General features: G+C 42.7%; 2 protein-coding genes across 2 annotated transcripts; both read left to right on the top strand.

The window, feature by feature from the left end:
• Positions 1-1,016: 1,016 nt before the first annotated feature.
• wnt9b (wingless-type MMTV integration site family, member 9B) lies at positions 1,017-7,404 on the top strand. Its single transcript, XM_051387209.1, has 4 exons — positions 1,017-1,238; positions 1,833-2,086; positions 3,718-3,983; positions 5,427-7,404. The coding sequence occupies exons 1-4, from the start codon at positions 1,153-1,155 to the stop codon at positions 5,886-5,888; spliced, it is 1,068 nt and encodes a 355-aa protein (XP_051243169.1). The 5' UTR covers positions 1,017-1,152; the 3' UTR covers positions 5,889-7,404.
• Positions 7,405-16,774: 9,370 nt separating this feature from the next.
• Positions 16,775-20,518, top strand: gosr2 (golgi SNAP receptor complex member 2). Its single transcript, XM_051387211.1, has 6 exons — positions 16,775-16,943; positions 17,229-17,293; positions 17,931-18,039; positions 18,575-18,707; positions 18,943-19,083; positions 19,614-20,518. The coding sequence occupies exons 1-6, from the start codon at positions 16,915-16,917 to the stop codon at positions 19,773-19,775; spliced, it is 639 nt and encodes a 212-aa protein (XP_051243171.1). The 5' UTR covers positions 16,775-16,914; the 3' UTR covers positions 19,776-20,518.
• Positions 20,519-20,825: the final 307 nt, after the last annotated feature.

Genomic DNA, 20,825 nt, shown 5'->3' with positions numbered 1-20,825 from the left:
GAGGTCCATCCGTCTCAGTATTGTGAGGACAGAGTAGACACTGCAATATGAGGACTTGTAGACCTGGGGGTGACCTGGTAACTGCATTCTGTGTAATTCTGTGAATTATGACTTTGGGTGCTGGTCTAGTCAGATAATCCGAATCTGAGGAGGTTTTAGCTTTAAGACATTTTGTACCCAGATTGAATTTATATATTGAATCCACTAGATGGGGCTCCATCCATAGTTGGTTTTCCAACCACTGAAGGACCAATGATGTTTGGTTGGAAGAACAGGCTACAGGGCCTTTAATAATATACTGTATGTTTGTGTCCTTTAATCTCAGCCTTCATGGATCATTTACTTCTCATCCATAGGGTTCTCTTGAATGCTGTGCTTTAATTTGTTTTCAAGATTGGTGGATTTATGCCGTCTAATCACAATGATTATAATGTAATAACCTCTATGTCTAAAATGGGGAAATTGTCTTACTGCTTTCTCTTCCCCAGGGACCTAACCTATTGGTCAAGGACACTTCAGAGTTTATGTATGCTGCCCTTGTGGGTTAAACCTGAGGTCTACTGGAGTTTAAGACTGTGATCATGCAACCATCATGTTGCTTTTAATGATGCTGAATATCATTTGTAAAACTGCTGGTCAACAAGCGATTGATGCAAAAATAAAATCTCAGTTGAAAATGTAAGTGAATATTTAAGGAGGTGAGACAGACTGACCACAATAAAAATCTCTGACATCAAAGAAAATGTTTTGTATATTCAGAGTAGCCCTGCCCATATACAATAGATCGATTTGAGGTTTTGATTCCAGGGCGCAACCAGGATGGCTGGAGACCTGAACACCCTAGTGATGGGTACCCAGGTGTTTTCAAGATTTCTATATCACAGCAGGTAAACCCAGAAGCTTCGACCACCTGGGTGGTGTTACAGTGGGAGGGGACATACAGTAACAATATTGAGAGAATCCAATGAGGGTGCATGCCACCCCCCCTCCTCTCTCCAAAGGGCCCTGCCTCCCAGCGGACCTCTGGGCCTGGCGCACCGGATTGAAAGTCTGTGTGCATGTGGGGCCCCTTAAAGAGGTGCGCCGACCAGACGGCACAGACTTTCTCCGTAGAAGAATCAGCGAGATGAAGAGCAGCGCCAACCCGGCACCATGCGCTCCAGGCTCCCACGGACCGCCTGCCTATTGCGACTCATTGCACTCTGCATCCTTCTCTCGCACTCTGCAGCTTATTTTGGGTCAGCCGATTTCTCTTTTTTTTAACTTCTGCCCATCACACTAATTGATTGCCTTTGTTGTTTTAATCCTTAGAAGAGATCATCAACCTTTACAGTTTTAGCCAGATTACGCACGCGTAATTGTGCACAAACTATTGCGGTAAATCGTTATTGTGTGGTTCCAAACCTCTACACTTTTGCAATCTGTCATGCTAATTTGTTACAAGAAACCGTACTCATCACCAGTGATAATTTAAGAAGTATCTCAACAGAGTTAATCTTAGTTATTTGGCTATTTTTACGCATTTTTTCTTGGATATGTTGAATTACCAATCTTTTTTACTCCCTGTTTACGGATTTCTATTGTTTACAGTACTGACATCTATCAGGGAAACTGAAAGAATATTTCGTTTAACATTTAAATTAACATTTCCAGTAACTGTAGCACACAAATTGACCCTTGTCACTTATTTTAATGGAAGTGATAGAATAATTATTGGAAGATATTTCACCGTAGTAGTGTGGACTTCAAAGTTAGACTTTGTATTTGTCTACGGCTTACTTACAAATGCACCTCACCGTCATTTCTAACGTGTGTATTCTTTCCACTCCAAGGCTGACAGGTCGGGAACCCTTGGTGTTTTTACCGGGTCCTTTTTCCAGTGAACCCCCGACAGGCAAGGCCCACCTGAAGCAGTGCGAGCAGATGACTCTGACCAGGCGGCAGAAGAGACTCTGTCGCAGGGAACCTGGTTTGGCCGAGACGCTGCGGGAGTCGGTGCGCCTCAGTCTCCTGGAGTGTCGGTATCAGTTCAGGAATGAGCGCTGGAACTGCAGTCTGGACGGCCGAGGGAGCCTTCTGAAAAGAGGTTAGCCATTCATTCAGCATATAGCTTATGTTTACAGCTTCAGCACTTTAATCGACCCGTCATCCAAAGCGGCAAGTGCTGGGTTACTGAGAACATCCACTTGCATGCAGTCTCTTTTATCTTAATTTGTCTTTATCCTTACTTACCTCAAGTGAGACAGGTGCACAGCTGCCCGATTTCTATCTCCATAGCTCACTTGGGTGCTCACTTGGGTGTTTTACATTAAAGCATCTGCCTGCATTTATCTTAAAAGTGATTACTTACAGAAAAAAGGGGGGAAAAAACAGTTGAGTTGTTACAAAAGTACAACATGATTTGGGTATAACTTTAATAAGATATTCATAGTTTTTATTAATGGTGTGACTCATAAACCAAATTCAATTCATTTTCATATAAAAGCATGTTAATTATCATATAAAATAGTATTCAATTATTATCAATCAATATATAATGTCAGTCTCCTTAAGAATACAATGCAAACACAATAGTTTTTAGAGTATTAATTGTTGTTTGTATTGGTTGTTGCTGCCTTGTAATCACAAACTTTAAAGTAAAACCAGAATTTATCTACAATTTCCTGAATGCGTCACTGATTTTACAACATGGAAATTAACTTCAACTACTATTTACCCGTGCTGCATCTGGAGAGATGGCTAGAGGGGTAACAAAGCGGCTGTGCTGGATGTTTTTTAAAGTCACAGTAATTCTCACATACTTCTAGACCCTGTAATACCAAAGCATATGACCATGACACCAGGTGACAATTGTAAATCCCTTCTGTTTTATTTTGTGTTACTTAAGATGTTCTGTACAGCTCCTTCACTTGATACAATCCCAGAAAAAAGTCTTCTAAAGGTTGTCTACTTAAATACTTTTTCCCATGGCCGGATACAGCTGTTGATTAACCACACTTGGAAAAGATATGCCGATACCAAATCACCATATTGCATATAGCTCCCCCGCAGCACTGCTATCCACAGAGAATACTTAGGGATCATCCAGGCTTTATGCATATGGATATCAGTGTGTGGGAGAACATGAACAGGTCAGCATGGAGATAATGAGGGAGTAGAAAGCCAAGAAATGTGGTGTGGTGGAGAGCGCTCAAGCCCTGTGGTTATTTTTATCTCGGGAAAGCGCCCATTCCCAGAGGAAAAGGGTGGCATGATTACCCACTTTCATCTGGGAAAATCCTTCCTAGTCAAAATAATAATTAATTGGATCAAAATATACCCTGGCGATGGCTCTGGGTGAAGCAAATAACAGTGCGTAACCAAAAGAAAAGGTCAGAAGAGGAATTATGACACAAGGAAACTTGCAAAAAAAATGCTGAGGTTGTAGTAAACCATGACAACGTAGTTAGCTCGTTGTAAACATTTTGGCTTAAAGGCTTACAAAATGGCACAAAAGACATTTTGATAATTGTAAACTATGAATAAATCCGTTAAGCTATACATAGTTTGCACTCAGAACACATGTTTTTAATGCCACAAATAGATCTTGCAGTCAAACCTCTGTAAATTCAACTCTTTAAATCTTTCCTAGATAAAAACAAACTGATGTACAATTTTTTTTGTTTTTTAATTTTAAAGTTATTCCACCACATTTGATGTCTTTTACATCCATCCCAGCATTCAAGGAGACTGCCTTCCTGTTGGCAGTGTCCTCTGCGGCGCTGACCCATGCACTCGCCAAAGCGTGCAGCTCAGGCCGAATGGAGAGGTGCACATGTGACGACTCCCCTGGCATCCAGCATCGAGAAGCGTGGCAGTGGGGGGTGTGCGGTGACAACCTGAAATATAGCACCAAGTTTCTCAAGAAGTTTCTCGGCCAAAAGAGGGTCAGCAAGGACCTGAGGGCTCAGGTCGACGCCCACAACATCAACGTTGGAATTCGGGTGAGTGTGAACAAATAAACCCAAAGGAGTAGAGTAGAAGAATTAAACCAAATGTGCCTCAGCGAAATAGCTCCCTCGTCCTGTTATGGTGAAGTTGCCTCCCAAGCCCAAGGCATCAAAAACATCACCTATACCTGAGCCACACTTCTCGTCAATTAGCTTGGCTGCAATTTTACATGACAATTATACCTCTGACACACTCCCGTGCCATCAGAGAATACAGAATTGTAATCTCACCTGCATATTTTGCACATTGCCAGCCAGACAAATGCCCCCTTATTTGCTGCCGTCATTGGCCTTGGTTGATAATACAGAGGCAGAGGGTGAGGCAGTGTAGCAGGGAGACAAGGCTGTGGGATCGTTGGAGCCAGGTGTTCTCAGGCATGATAAAGCTTGCTGTGCGGGCCTACAGAAAATTAAAGGTCTCATGTCGGAGAGAACGATTATAACCGTGGCCTCTTTTTAATATACGAGCAAGCATTTTTTTCCACTTACTGGATCACTGTGCTCTTCATAAATCCACCTAATGTTCATAACCACCACTGTGTAGCTCTGAAATAGCAGGCCCTGGGGTCCTTATTCCTGAAGCTTACACCTAGATAGAGCCAGAGATGGTGGAAACACAACAGGAAGAACTGTCTATCTTATCTCATCTTTGCTGAGTTAAATGTTTTCCTCACTTTACACCAATGTGGCAGAGAAGAGACCACGAGCCGTGTTAACAAAAACATGAAGTGGTCGGCGGCCCCCCCCCCCCCAGTCTCTCAGTGATGGTTCTCTGAAGCCCCTGAGGGGTTCATACCTGCAAAGGGAGGAACTGAGCATCACTTTTCAACCCAGAGGTACCCTCTGGCTCCCTCAGTGTGACCTGTCTCTGGCCCCGGCCAAGACAGCAGCTCTCAGGCTGAGTGATCGCGCTCTCGTTGCTGACCATCAAGCTCAGTGAACTATTAACCTAAATCAGGGGCACTATCACAAACTACTGCTACATATTTTTTGGCACTTCTTGCACAGAAATTCTTATCAATGTTTTCCATGAGCAGGCATGTACAAAGAACAGGGTGGAGAGATTCCACTGTCTGCACTGTTTGTCACCTATGCCTCAGGCTTAAGGAAAGAGAGACAGGAGAGAAGCAGACAGAGCTAGTTTCAACACATTGAGCAAAAAAAATTGCAAGAGCTGTCCAAGTGAGAAATGTGAGGTAAATGAAATACGACATGCTGAACAGTCCCCCTCAATCCATTATGTCAGATTTTTTGACTGAGGTGGGCTAAAGGCACACCATGCGCAGACCACCACCCCTAACCCCCTACCCACCCTGCAGGAAATTGTCTCACTCTGTCCAGATAGACCTCCCAGATAAGAGGCCAGGTAATGAATCAAACTGAAGGAACTGACATCTCTCCCCTTTTTTCCTCCCTTGCTTTTTTCTCCCATCTCAGGCAGTGAAGAGCGGGCTGAAAACAACCTGCAAGTGTCACGGAGTCTCCGGCTCTTGTGCCGTACGGACTTGCTGGAAGCAGCTGTCTCCTTTCCATGACACAGGACGGCTGCTGAAGTATCGATACGACACCGCAGTGCGAGTGCTGAGTGTCACCAACACAGCCACCGGGGAGACAGAGCTTGCGGGCCCCCGTCGCCACGGCCAGAGCCTCCGCACTACTGATCTGGTCTACCTGGAAGACTCCCCCAGCTTCTGCAGACCCTCCCGCTACTCCCTGGGTACAGGCGGCCGGTCGTGTGCCAAAGACACCAGTTGTCAGAGTCTGTGCTGCGGACGTGGTTATAACACAGCCATGCGCCTTACCAGCCTGTCCTGCCACTGCCAGGTACGCTGGTGCTGCCACGTGGAGTGTCAGACGTGTGTGAGAGAGGAGGAGGTGTACACCTGCAAAAACGCATAACAAATGATGAAATAGAAGAAATATAGGCAGTATGCAAAGACTTGCAATTAACACAAGACTGACATGTCTGAACTCTAAGCTCCTATAGACAGTTCACTAAGGGATCTCACATGTCTTTGCAGACCTCCACTCTGATCTGCATGTTATTTGGGGAGGATTATACACTTGTAACATAATATTGCTGGTTATTTTGCTAATCGTCACTCGTCGTCGATTTGATATGCTGCAGCTTACTGTAGGTGAGGATGTTTTCAAACTACTCTGCTTTTCTCTCGCTGGATGCACTGAAATGCCACCCTTCTGGGAGGGAAACAAGCTCTTAAAACAGGTACTGGACTGGACTGGATGTCACCAGCAGTATGACGTCAAAGCCCCATCTGCAGGGGAGCTCTGACAGTGACTTTGTTGTACTGTAATTGCATTGGCCCCTTCCACTTGACTATTTATTGGATCAGTCATTGTGTCAGTTGTACTGCTGCTTTATACTTATCCTTTTTGTAATGGAGTGTTGCCACTGAGGCTTAAATGGCCTTAAAAGGAATCCACCTGTCTGTCTTACTGTCTGCTGTGTAAGGGGTTCATTTCTGATTCAAAAGCACTTAAGTTGCTCTTGCTATGTATGATACAAAGTGTATAATTAATCATAGAAGTTAGAAAAACTGTTAGGTAAATATATGTTTAAATAGAATCACTGGAAGCTTTGAGGGGTGGCTGATGCCACTGATATACATTGTAACTACATGCATTTACAGGGTTATTGCGCAAAGAAACAAGCTGGGTTTCAGTTGCTCTTATGGAAATGTCTATGGAAATCTCTACATGTAGCCTAATGTGTGCTCAACAGAACAAAGGGAAATACCCGGGGTAATAGTAAGAGAAACACCAAACACTGTCTTTGAAAAACAAAGAATGAAAAACACTTAATTTCTGAACATACCAGCCCTCCTCCTTGCTTTTCCTCTATTTATAGAAGCACAAGCTATGTTAAACTTTCTAGTTAAAACTGCCTGACTGAACCATTTGGTCTTCAAAGTATAATTTAGCCACATCTTTGTTCTAAATGCCTTTGAAGTGGGCTAATCCTGCTCATTATTTTACCAAATTGCTAATCAAAGAAAATCACCATGTTTACTCTCTTATCCTTGTGCAGGTCAAAAGTGCACGTCGGACCCAAAAGGTTTATTTTATTGGCCAGTTTATGTTTTGTTTGAGTGATTCTGAACTGTATATATAATATGAATATAACTCATGTCAGGGCTCCAGGCGTATGACAATGTGGAAACGTAATTTTCTACCTCACTTCATCTTTTGGCAAATATCAGTAAGATTTATGAGCTATGCAGAGTTATGTCCTATCCTTTGTGTTAAAGATCATATTTTAGATTTTTGTACAGTCCTTTTGAATTTGGTAATATATATCTCCATATTTCAAAAGTAAATGTTTTTTTTTAATCTTGCTGCAGTACATTCTTATTTAAAATAAATAAGATTAATAAATGGATATACATTTGTAAGACCTATGTGTTTGTTGTGTCTTGTTCAGTTGCTGCAGGCGGTCGCCCTCAACCATGCGCTCACACACATGCACACATGCCACACGCAACAGGGAAGCGTGGGGAATACACCTGCCCGAAACTCTTCGCCCTGCATCTATCAAGCAAAACCACTTCCTGCTGATACTGCCCTGCCCTCCTTTTCATCTGAAAAGATTGTGGTCTCGCTGCATCACCCTCAACAGCCCAGTAAAATGTGAGGGGTGGGTGGGTGGAGGACACGCTTACAGGTGTTGTGCCTCTAGCCAGTGCACCAACCACGATGACAATCATAATGACGATGATGACAAAGGTGATGACTCAGAAGAATGCTGTCTTTAACAGCATTTGACCCCCGATTAACCATAAGAAAGTAACATTTGGCTGCCCCGGAATGACGATGAGAGCAGTTTACGTGCTATTATCCGTGAATCATAACTTTCCACTCATTTGCAAGGCATCAGTGAAACTACAGTATACAGAGGGCTATTGTATGAGGTATTTACAGTGTGTGCTCTGGTGCTTTTGATGTTGCTCTCTAATTACTATGATTACACATTATTATTCCTTATTAGAACATCAACCAGAGACCCCAAGTATTGCAGTGAATTATAAGACAATTTAAAATTACTACGTTTTTATGACCTTAAGAATCCCTATAATGGATGTACAGTATATGGTATTGTTGGGGGAAATTATCTCCAAAGGTGATTAGTATCCTGCATGCTTTGGGGGCAAGAATTTGGGGGCCAATTTTATGTAGGCCTAAAATCTTGCAATGAAAAAAACTATAAAATTGGCCAAATGTCACTTAATTTTAACCATATGACGGGGTAAATACGTAAGAGTGAAAGGTTTTTCTTGTGTAAAAGAGAAAATCATTGAAACAGGATAAAAATCAAGATTCTGTAAACCTTCCTTGTTACTTTTAGATTAATAAAATGCAGTGATCATTGCTAAAACAAACGTTTTTTTCTTCAGTACTGAAAGCCTTGGTGAATGAAAACAATGTACCTCCAAATTAGGTGATTTTTAATTTATCAGATTAAGTGTTCTTTTGTGGGTTGTGAAAATTCTCCAACTTCTAAAGTTAAATACACCATTTAAAAACCCAGTGGATTGACTGAAAAATACATTGTCAAAAAGCTGAAAACAGGGCTGTTTCAGACATACATGGTTTTCACTGGACAGTAACAATATGTTTTTGTCTACCTAATAACAGCATTATATTACCAATATAAACCTTTGCTTGTATCCTTTGCTTCAATATTAATTTCCCCTCTTGGACAATAAAGTTGAAAACTTCAGCTCAGTGATACATAAATGCGTCAGCCGTCTTTCTGATGACTGAGGTCAAACAAGTTCATATGTTGAGTCTACTGACTCACTATATTAACTCGTCATATTATAATATTGCGGATAAATATTTAACTTCATTCAACATGAATGCTGTATTTTAAAAAAGCCATGTTCTTCTCAGCTGAGCTGTGGGATAATGTACAAAAGAGAGGAGTGTGTCGATGGGGGGACCGGGGTTGAGATATTGAGGGACATAAAGGAAAAAGATGAGGATGGAGGGATGAGAAGGGATAGTTTGTGGCCCCAGGAGGCCTATCCCCTGCTGCTGCTGTTGTTGTTTTATAATGAACTCCTAAAGCCTTCATTTCCCTCACTACCCTGAGCGGAGGGGGTGCAGCGATGGGGGCTGCTGAGTCCACAGCCGGATTCGCACGCACAAGCCCCGAGGGCGGCTGCTTTGAGCAGGGTGGGGGGTTGGACGGAGCAGGGGTGCAGTGTGCAAGCTCCTGTGTGTGTGTTTGAAACAGTACTGACAGGAGACAGGTGAGGGCAGAAAGGTTTTTGCATATGTGTGTGTGCATACTTGCCATGTGCACACCTGTGGTCACTTCAGTGGGAGTGATATGTGAGTGTGTGTTTGTAGTCAGGTTTTCCTGTGCGGGTGTGGGCTACAGTTGGCCTGCTGTATGCTGGAGCTGCTGGAGCTTCTCTCTGTCACCCTGAGACTCTGAATGACATAGATAATGTAGGGTGACGCTGGTGGTAACACTATCTTTTGTGTCTGCATCGGCCTGGTTCAGGTAAAGGTTACCTACCGGGCTGGGCTGCGCCAGTGCACTGTGCTCTGATAGATGAAGATGAATTGGCACACCGGGGTAGGGGCATTTTTTAAGATATGTAATATAATTGTGTTGCTTAGCGAGAATATATTATCCAAAGCAACGTACATAGCTTTCAGGTTTATACATCACTCATTTGTGTAAGAACAGTAGATGCTAACTGAAGCGTAGAGGGCTTGGTAGATATTTTGCTCAAGGACACAAAGCGAAGTCCCGTCCTGTAATCGGAACCTCTGAGCCCCAGGTCAAACATCTAAACCCTACAAGACTTCCGCCTCTGAAGAGAAGGTACTTAGATAGCATCTGTGCTGGGCCTAATCCCCACACCCTGACATGGCACAGAGAGAAAATGAAATGATGTAGAGGATGAGGGGAGAAATGGATTTTGTGCAGAAAAGGAGGGAAGAGAGAGAGAGAGAGAGAGAGAGAGAGAGAGAGAGAGAGAGAGAGAGAGAGAGAGAGAGAGAGAGAGACAGAGTTGTGAATACGGCATGGGGTAGGAATTTGGAATGTGAAATGACTAATGCAATTGCTCAACCCACAACAAGAACATGCACTGCCTAGAGCTATGACAAGGCTGAGTGCATACCTCTATGGGGGGGCCTAACTCAGAGGCTGGGTGGACTGGGATGGTGGCTGAGCTCCTCACAATGGGTGATGAGACGCAAGGTTGTAGAGAAGGTGTATACATGTGTGATGGTCAATTGAGCAGGCAGCAGGGTTGAAATTATGGATGGTCACCTGAGGACAGGGGGAAAAAAGATTAGAGTAGAATTTATTACAGTATGAATAGTAATTAAATGTTATACTCAAAGTTTAAGGAGGCATCCTCTTCCCTGTATAACAAATTACTTTTTATACATGTTGTCTACTTCCAGAGAGGTTTCTATCTTCTATGATATTCACTGAAATATTATTAGGTTTTCGACTGTGGATCGAACAAAAGTAAAAAGCAGGAAATTTGAATATGTCAGCATTGGCTTTAATTAATTGTGATGGTCGTTGTGTTGCTTGGTCCGTCCCATACACTGTATAATTAAAAAATAGGGTAGGGTTTTTTAAAATATATTTTTTCCCTCCATTATATGGGACAGCTGAAGAGAGATGAGGGAGGACGACACGCAGCAAAGGGTCACAGGTCGAACTCGAACCGATGGCCACTGCAGCAAGGGCTCAGCCTTGGTACGTGGGGCGCCAGCTCAACCAGGTGAGCTACCACAATAGGGTCAGAGTAAGGTTTTTGTAAGCCGTGAAGGTCATTGTGGTCGGCTCCAACACAGTCCTGACTCCTGGCCACACCTTTGATTATGCAAAACCCGAAGCCTTAGCATCATTTAAACGGGTAAATTGTATACAAATTCACTTCCCGTACAGTCGTCATGAATGGGGCGTTTAGCTTTAAAGACCAAAACCGTTTTTTGTAACAGGCTGTAAATGTTTGATGTTTGCGTGGGCATTTTGACATACAGGCTTTTTATAGATTAACTGACTTCGCTACCTAGCCTCAAGTGGCCGTTCGAGGAACTGCAGTTTTTGGCACTTCCATGTTGGCTTCATTTTACAGCCACTGAGGTTGCTGCTTGGTCGGTCCACCACTTTGGTCCCAAGAGGAATATCTCAACAACTATTTGATGGATTGCCATTTAATTTTGTACAGATATTCATGGTTCCTGGAGGATGAATACAAAATGTTAATGTTTCCTATACTATTCCCATATTCCTGCACTGTGTTTAGTGCTAATTAGCAAATGTAAGCATGCGAACCGGGTAAACTAAGATGGTGAAAATGGTAAGCATTGCACCTGCTAAACATCAGCATGTTAGCTTTGTCATTGTGGGAAGGTTAGCATGTGGATGTTAGCATTTAGCTCAAAGGATTGTTGTGCCTAAGTGCTGCCTGACACATCTGCTGGCATGGAGACTTGTATTTAGATTACTCGCCACATTGAAAACCCAAGCTAGCTAACAATAGTGTATGAAATGAACACAGGCTTTTCAACAAAGTGAAGCAAAGACAAAAAAAAAAAAAAAAAAGAGATAGTGGTTAAAAGAGGGCTGGATGCTTGAGGATGTAGACAACTGCTGGAAGCAAGACAATGCATAGTACAGGACATAGGGTAGCGTACTGCACAAGATTTAATAACACACAGATCTCACACAGCAAAGATCCCCTGCAAATGTCTACTAGTATTGACCAGTCCACTGTGAGCCCCCGACTGGGAAACTCCTGGGGGAGGCTGTTCCCATGCTCCTCCACAGGAACACCTGTAGCGCTAACAGCAGGGTTTACATTGCAGCCGGTGTGATAGGGCGTGATAAGACCTCATGCACATTCGTAACTGATTCCCCATGCTCAATATATGGTACTCCTCTGCCTTTCTCTCAGCAGCACACACACACACACACACACACACACAGACACACACCCACACAGTGACCTCCATTACAACCGAAACAAAACTTTCCCAGCTCAACAATGTACGACGGAGGAAAACACAGATAAAGGGCAGAGCTATGTGTTCTCCCAAACAGCAACATCTCTAAAAAAAATAAGTCTGGAATGTTGTCTGTTATGTTTGTCATATCTACACAATTATGCTGATGGTTGGCTTTATTTCCACGAGTGTTCTTACTTATTAAATCCCCACTGTTATTAAAGGATTCAGATACACAATAATGTGCCTTCAAAATCTATTATCTTTTGAGCTCTGTGAACAGCACATTTTGGCTAACTGACACATATGACTTGCTCATGAGAGTGTGGTTGGGAGCGGGTGCATGACTGTGGGTGGGAAGCTGTCAGGCAGGGGAAGCCCAGCGTAGCGCTCCGTGCCATGTTGCTGTTTGTGTTCCGATCCTGGCTGAGCCGTCATCCAACCACAGGGGTGGACAGCATCTCTCATCCTGAGAGGTCTGGGTGTCACAGGTGGTATGGCCACAGGGCTGTGTGTGTCTGCGCGTCTGACAGCTGTATGATCACTCTCTGCTCTTTGAGGTCAGACAAAATAAAGCAAGGAGGGAGAACAAGAGAGGGAACTACTGAGGCTAATCACATTCTATCATTAAGAAAGGCAACACTTTCTCCACTCTAGAGAGATGCAAATAACGTGAAAGGATACCTTCAGGGGCACCTTCAGGAGGGCCATACTGGCACACAGATTTAAGGAAGGGGGCACATTTGGGAAATTATTAGATATGTGACAAATTTAAAATCCTGGATCCTAGCAATAATAAACTGCATTATTAATAGTTATGATAATTATTCAGTTGTTTTTCCATCATTTTGTAGTCATTTTGCATCTCTATGTAGTCGTTTTTTGTCTCCTTGTGGTGACTTTGACTCTCTTTGTGGTTGTTTTGCATCTCCCTGTGCCTATTTCACATCTCTTTGTAGTAGTTTTACATCTCCCTGTAGTCGTCTCGTGTCTCTTTGTGGTTTTTTCGCATCTCTTCACAGCAATTTTTTATCTCTAGTAATTGGTGATGGCTTTGCTTCTCTTTGCAGTGGTTTTGCATCTCCGTGTGATCATTTTGCATCTCTACATGGCGATTTTGCATCTCTCTGGAGGAGTTTAGCATGCCTTTGTAGTAGTTTTGTGTCTCTTTGTGGTCACTTTGCATGTCTTCCCAGCCATTTCACGTCTTTATAGTGGTTTTGCACCTCTTTTAAGTTGTTTTGCATCATTTTGCAATCATTTTGCATGTCTTTGTAGTTGTTTTATGTCTCATTATGTTGGTTTTGAATCTCTTTATTAGCATTTTGCACATCTTTGTAGTTGTTTTGTAAGTGTTTTTGGTCATATTGGGCCTCTTCATGGCCATTTTGTTGGTGATTTTGTCTTACTTTGTGGTTTTTTTGCCTCTGTTTGTAGTAGTTTTGCCTCTGTCTCTAGTAGTTTTGTCTCTTTGTGGTCGTTGTGCATCCCTGCCTGTGCTTGTGCCACTCCTGGCCCCACCTCTGGACCCCTTTCCCACCAGAACCCACTGAGACACTGGGAGCTTATGAGTTTCTCCTGTCATCTCTGACAGGCCCTCATTTGCTTTCATTCAGCATCTCATCACAGCTTCAAAGACGAGTGGATCATCTCCCTCAGGGGGAGTGAGAAGATCAGCAAGCCTTCAAAAAATGACTGGTATCCAAAAATTTTTGACCTAAGGCAATTTTGCTCCTCATAATTGGCTTCCTCACTCTGTCTGTCTTGGGCAATCATTGGAGAGTTATGATGTATTATATTGCCTGGAAAACATCATTAAGTACGGTGTGTAGAAGTGATTCAATAACATATCATTTTCTTTGTTATTGAGGGGGGCTAGTCACAGAGTACACTGAGTGCTTTCTTCCTCTACCAAACAATAATTCTGCTGCCTTGTTGTCTAACCAGGACAGGGAGACAGATCCAGTGCTCAATTTTGTTTGGTTCCAGCTGGAGCCCCCAAAGGAGAAAAGCCTGGCACCAGGAAATAGGATTCTTTGACGATCCAGTGAGGGGGCCACACACACACACACACACACACACACACACACACACACACACACACACACACACACACATATACGTACACCCTTCCCTTAGATTCTGTGCTCACATAAATCTCAACTCCCATACCTCCACAAAGGCTTCAAAACCCACTAAATTTGTTAAAACTTAAGTGATAGAAAATACCTAGAAGTTTCTGGATCTGGATCCAAGTCTGCATTAATATACAGAATAAACTAGACAATTATGGGATACATATCTGCCACTGTCGTTTTTCATTCAAATACGTGGTGGAATGTTAATAAGTACATTAACTCAAATAAAGCACTTAAATTATTCATCTCAAAAGAAAATATTCTACATTTTACTCAACAACATAGAGTTACTACGTATATTTTAGATCAAGATTTTTTTAATGTAAAATAAACATTGTTACAGATTAATCAAACCAACACTATATAAAGTTGTTAAAGCTTGCTTGCCCTTGACAACATTAAAATAGTGCTTACGTATCAATGAATCAATAATAATATCCCAATAATATATTATATTTGTAATAGTCCTATATGATTATTATAACACTCTGGATGCTATGCTGTAAAGTACTTTTACTTTTGATACCTAAAGTACATTTTCCTGAATGGATGTATTTTTATTTGTAATTTTTACAGGGTGGTATTACTATTTTAACTTAAGTATAATATTTCTTATTACTTTTAGAGTAATAAAAGTAATGAGGAAATAGCAAAAATCTTCAAAAATGCTGTATTTCACGATCGTGTATAAAAACTAATATCTAACATTAAGCAACAAAACGTTTTTTTTTAGATAACTAAATAGTCGACACACAAAAACAAATAAGAAATAGCTTCCTTGGTGGAGGTAATAGCTGGCTAGAACCCTAACTTTTCACCACGAGTGTGCATTAAAATATGGAAGTGACATTTGCACATCAAACTAGGTGCAACCACATGTGATCTCTCGGTCAGTTGGAGTGGCGTGATCGTGCTCCACACCTGGAGTCTGGATTCCAGTTTGTGCCTGTGGTGCTCAGGTGTGGAGGAAAACCAGTAAGCTCATCTCATCCTTTCCTCGGGGCTGAAAGATAAAGGACAGACAGAGAGAACCCCACGACCTTGAGAGGGAGAGACAGAGGCAAATGTGCCTCATGTGCTGTTTAGAAATGGTTTGAGGGGGGCTGCTTATTTCTCCCTTCTCTATCCTGAGCAACAGGTTAAAGCTGTGCACATCCAACCACTGCCCTGGGGATGTGTTATGACAACCGAAAACGGTGAACAGCGAGAGCAAGAAGTGGCATGAACAGATCTCAAGGTTTCTGACATGTGGGGGTGGGTGAAAAGGACCTCTGTTGAGAAGTGTCTAGCCTGAAGATACAATCATCAACTCAAGTACCATCAGGCAGCCACGGAAAACTGTCTGGGCTGATTTCTGATTGCTGTGCTGAATGAGGTAAACAAATACAGCTATCACTGGCAAACAGGAGCTTGAAACAGCTCACTGCACTAATTAGGTAAAAGGATGCTTGAATTTGCTTTGCTTGCTCCTGGTCTCATTGGTTCCTCCCCCCCTCCCTCCCAGTTTGGTAGACAGCACAGTGATGGAGGGTTGGAGCAAGGTGATTGAGATGTGGTTTTGTTAAGGTGCCAGGCAGCGCCCCAGGATGACTTTTCCTCCCACTAAATCACCAAGGAACTATTGTGAAATTTTTACAGCTTGTTCTGGGAAATACAATCACGCCACTTTCACACAGTACTCCGTGACAAAGTCGCTCTGTGTCGGGAAACTTCACAAACAACCTGTCTTCTTTCCTCAGACATCCCCTCTACGGTGACTTGTAATCTCACCTCACTGTTTAAAGTTTGATATCATTAGTTTTGGTGTCTCTGACCGCAGGCAAGAAGGAAGCCTCTGGATGGACAGAGGGGAATATTCTATCTGTGGAAAAAGAGGATAGCCTTATTAGACTGAATCCGGGTGAGCTGACAAAGGCTTGCCCGAGGACATGTTTCACAGAGTCTTTCCTGTCACATGTCTACATGTCAACAGATTAAGCTATATGCTCTCAGAGCTTGTTCTGGTAGGGGAAAGGATCTCTGCTTATCACACATGTCACCTATTACGTTTAAGAGAATCTCAAATATAATGGCAGATACAGCCTGCAGCCTAGATTTAAATTTAGGAAGTTTAGCATCCATTGAATAACCTGAACTGAAATGCTGACTTGTCCATTATGAGATGTTGTGAACCACTATACACAATTCAGTGCCAATATTTGGTGAGCTGTCTCATCGCAGCATTTAGGATGTTAAACCAAGAATTCATAAAGTTAAATAAACTATGGGATTAAGTTTCTTACCAGTTTGTGTGCTTCTGAGCGGTACTGACACTAGGTGGTGTTTCTTCAGCACAGAGAACTTAATATTTGTTGAGCATGTCATGTAGAACAAAGATCGTAAATTGAGAAAACCTGTCTCCTTCAGTCACACACAGTAAAAAGAGGGAACTAACTATGGTATAAAACATTAATTAACCTTATAACAGACGTTACCTCACAAGAAAGTCAGAAAAAAAAAGAAAAATAACAACTAAAGTACGGATCTGCAATTACATTTTCAGTATCGAAGAATCGAGGCAGAGTGAGCGCTCTTCTTTTTTTTCCCGCCCCCCTCTCAAGTGACGCGGCAGAACTTCCGCTTTCCCACTTCCGTACACAAACGACTCGGCTGATGACGTGTACCCTCGACTACCGTTAGCTACCTGGGCTAGCTAGCTAGCGCAGCCACCTGTCAGAGTCAAGGTGTTGTAGGCGAACAGGTGACGGTAGAAAGCGGAGGAGCGTCCAAGCAGGTCACGGAAGATGGAGACGCTCTACCATCAGACCAACAAGTGAGTGTGTCCGTCTCATGTTGGACGCCGTAGACTCTGTTAGCTTTAAGTAGCTAACAGAGTGTAAATACACGAGCTAATTACCTGGGATTTAACTTTTAGCCGTAAGTGTAGCCAACTGATAGCAGCATGGTACAATTAGTGGTAATTAAAGTTGTTAAAGTGTTGTTAGTCGATGTTTGTAAGATGTTAACATAAATAAATAACTAACTGAACGGACTGGTTGTGTTTTGGCATCGTGTGTGTTGGTTCCCATCCACTAACGTTATGTGTGTTCTGGATTAGGCAAATCCAGGAGGTGCAGTCTCTTATGGGCAATCTGGAGAAGACGGATCGTCAGTCAGTACACTGTGAGTAGTGAGCTGTAACGTGGTTTAAACTACTTCCTGTGTGGAAGTGTTGATGGCACACTTCTCGTCCATTTGTCCTTTTTGAGTGGTTTCTAAATTGTGAGACTCCCTGTTATGGCTGCTCTGATGTAATGGCAGGAGGAGGGGCTGGTGTCTCCCTGGTTGATTGTTTTCTGAGGTTGGTGCCTGTCCAATCAGTTCTGGGCCAGGCTGGTGCCAGGACAGGAAGAAGCGGGGTGGGTGCAGTGACAGAAGCTGGGAGGGCTTCTTCTAGATAATGGTGGGAGCCAGGCAGTAGACAACCCTCCCCTTCCCAAATTATGACATCAACTTGTGTTTTAACCCAGAGGAGGATGTTGCATTTTAAGCCTCTACGCTTAAATGAGAGAGGGCAATTCCACTGATAAATACCACTGCAGTCACCCTGGAATAAACAGGCACCCACAGTAACGTGACAAGTGAATGAAGTCAGAAAAGTAGTAAAGTCTGATTTTAAACAAGTGTACACTGTACTGATCATCTGCAATAGATCCAACAAGGAAATGTGATGTTTTCCATCCTGTAATTACATTAAATGAATTGTCTTTTTGTTTCTATCGGTCTCTCTTCTCTCTCTTTCTTTTTCTCATTATTCAAGTGTTAGAGAATGAACTACAGGCTCGGACCGACCAGATCTTCAATCATTTAGAACGCCTTGAGATCCTGGCCAGCAAGGAACCACCAAACCGCCGCCAGAACGCCAAATTGTGAGTTTGAATTGAGTCAATTGATGGTGACCCTAAAGCCCCAGACCTGGCAGGGTGAACCATATCTCATAAAGGCACGGGGAGGGTGTAGAAGATGAGACAGGCGGCCCTGTCCTGCCCTGTGGCGACGTGGCTCTATGAAAACATTTCCTCAGAAGCCCCGTCATCACTAGCATTCCTGCTGCATTGGGCAAAGATTCATTTCTGAGCTGGGTAAACAGGCCTTAGGGGACACAGTACACCCCATCCCACAGCACTGCTCTCATCTTAGTAGAGCTCCAGTGGGGCCTGAGTGAAGCTAAGGAGAGACTCATTCCAACTGCATGATAGGGAAAAGAAATACCAGCCAGAACAGTTATGAATTGTCAGATCCACATATAAGATGATGTGCAATGATGCATTGTCATAACATACTGTATGTCAAAAAAGGTGATCAAGTATCTGTTACAGTAAAGAGTATTGTAGCTGCAGAGAGAGCTTTGTCCACTTTATAACAAACGTGAATCAATTTACTGTATCCTCTGCTGTCCCTCAGGCGGGTAGACCAGCTTAAGTATGATGTCCAGCACCTTCAGACCGCCCTGCAAAATTTCCAGCACCGACGCTACGCCAGAGAGGCCCAGGATAGAGAGAGGGAGGAACTCATGAGCCGTACCTTCACGACCAACGTAAGTTAAGTCTACAGGATGAGGCTATTGAGGTTGGTAATCACTCTACTGGGCATGAATCCAACATTCATGTCCACGTCTTCGGGTTGGTAAAAATGTGATAATGATCAGTGAACTTTGAGTTTGCTCGAACTTTTTGTCCGTCTGGCACACAAGCTAGTTGGCTCAGTGTAACGTTCAAATATCTCAAGCTGAATAATGTGGAATTAAAAAAAAATTTGTTCTTGTTCAATAGGACGCAGATACCTCCATCCCCATAGATGAGACCCTACAGTTAAACTCCAACTTGCACAACGCACACAGAGGCATGGATGACCTCCTGGGCAGCGGCAGTAGCATCCTCAACGGTCTCAGAGATCAAAGATCTACACTGAAGGTGTGGGCATATGATTTAATACAAGACCCGTAGCAGAACAGACCTTCACGTTTTTGTTTTTTTTATTTGTTTTTTTAGAGAAAGGAACCAGTATAGATGGGTACACTCTCTGGATAAATAAAGTTTAAGCATTTTGTTCCATGAGCCAGTTTTTTGAATGCCACATTGATCACAATAGTCTCATTGTTAGTGTGCATATGCTCAGTTAGAGGGTGAGTCCATTTTTCCAGGGAGGAGATGGTCTTCCTGGTTTTGCTTCAGGCCTCCTCTTATCAGGGTGTGTCTGTTGAGCGGCACTCATTGCCCGGTTGTCTAGCCATGAGAAACTTCTGACGGAGCGGCGCGTCAGGGAGGGCGTTGGCACTTAACGTCTCTCGAAATCAGATGAATTAGCGTGGATAATTACATTGTTGTCATGTGATGCCTGAATTTCCCAAAACAATATGTGTATGTATGACTGTTGCAGCCCAATCTCACACGTGATCATTACTGTTAACATGAGTATGGCTCTTGTTTTCGGCTCCGTGCAGGGGACCCATAAGAAGATGCTGGATGTGGCCAACATGTTGGGGCTGTCGAACACAGTGATGAGACTGATAGAGAGGCGAGCCACCCAAGACAAGCTGATCATGATTGGAGGCATGCTTCTGACCTGCGTCTTCATGTTCCTGGTTATCAGATACCTGGGCTGACCACCATCCATCCACAACGGCGGTTTTTGATCAGTCGTGGACATTTCTGCAGTGCATCATCCCTCATGATATGAAAAGTGGCAGAACGGAGATTTTTAACATCAGATATAAGCAATTTATAAATTGTGCCATTATCGTTTGTTTTCAATCAATGTAATTATTTTGGGCACCTGCGAAATGATAAAGTTGAAGAAGGCCTCAATTACATACAGTATTTTATTCCGCTTGAAGCTCCAAGAGAGCATTGAACTTTATGATATGTCTGATTTCCTCCGATTACTGCCACACATCCATCATCTTTTTTATCAAAACCACTCTGAAACTGTAAATCACTCGTTTACCCAAACAGCTTTTTAAAAATACTTAATAACTGATCTTTATACTCATCCTTTACCATCAGTAAAAAGCTATTTGTTTTATTTTGCTCCTTAATCTGTCAGTAATGTTGTCAGTGTCATTCTGCCTTGTTGAACATGGTTCATAGAAAAATAGAAATACTCATAACGCTCCAAGTTTCATTACATTGCAATTTAAGGATACTCCCCAGAGAATCATCTTTTGTTTTGTGTGTAGCTAAGGTTATATACCAGAGATAAACAGGGTGACACCAAGGATCTGCTCAGAAGAACAATGGAAGCAGCAATTATTTTGTTATTGTACTTTATCCTGGATTCATGTTGGAGTATTAGTCTCACTGTGTGAGTGACTTCCTTCTCCTAATAGAATAAAACATGTTAAATTTCCTTGGTATATCTTCTTGCTGGTAACAGGAACAAAGTTTATAACAGATTTTTGCCAGATAACTCTTAAGTGCTTTCCCTGCCACTGCAAGCATTGCTGGTAGTTAGGGGCGTTAACTCTCCTGTTATGTGCTTTTTGTGGATTTTTCTGCTTTCACAAGTGTATTTAGGGCAACTAGGGCACCATCTAGTGTTTCTTTTTTAACAGTGACCTCTGCAGGGGATTGCTTGACTTTCCCAGATAAAGTGATGTTAGCATTTTCATTCTTGTGTCTGAGTGGTTCAAAGATTAAATGTTTACATGTGAATT

Source organism: Dicentrarchus labrax, unplaced genomic scaffold (assembly GCF_905237075.1).
Source record: "Dicentrarchus labrax unplaced genomic scaffold, dlabrax2021, whole genome shotgun sequence".
Lineage (NCBI taxonomy): Eukaryota > Metazoa > Chordata > Actinopteri > Moronidae > Dicentrarchus > Dicentrarchus labrax.
The sequence above is the reverse complement of the archived record's forward strand: the minus strand, read 5'-3'. Positions and strand labels throughout refer to the sequence as shown.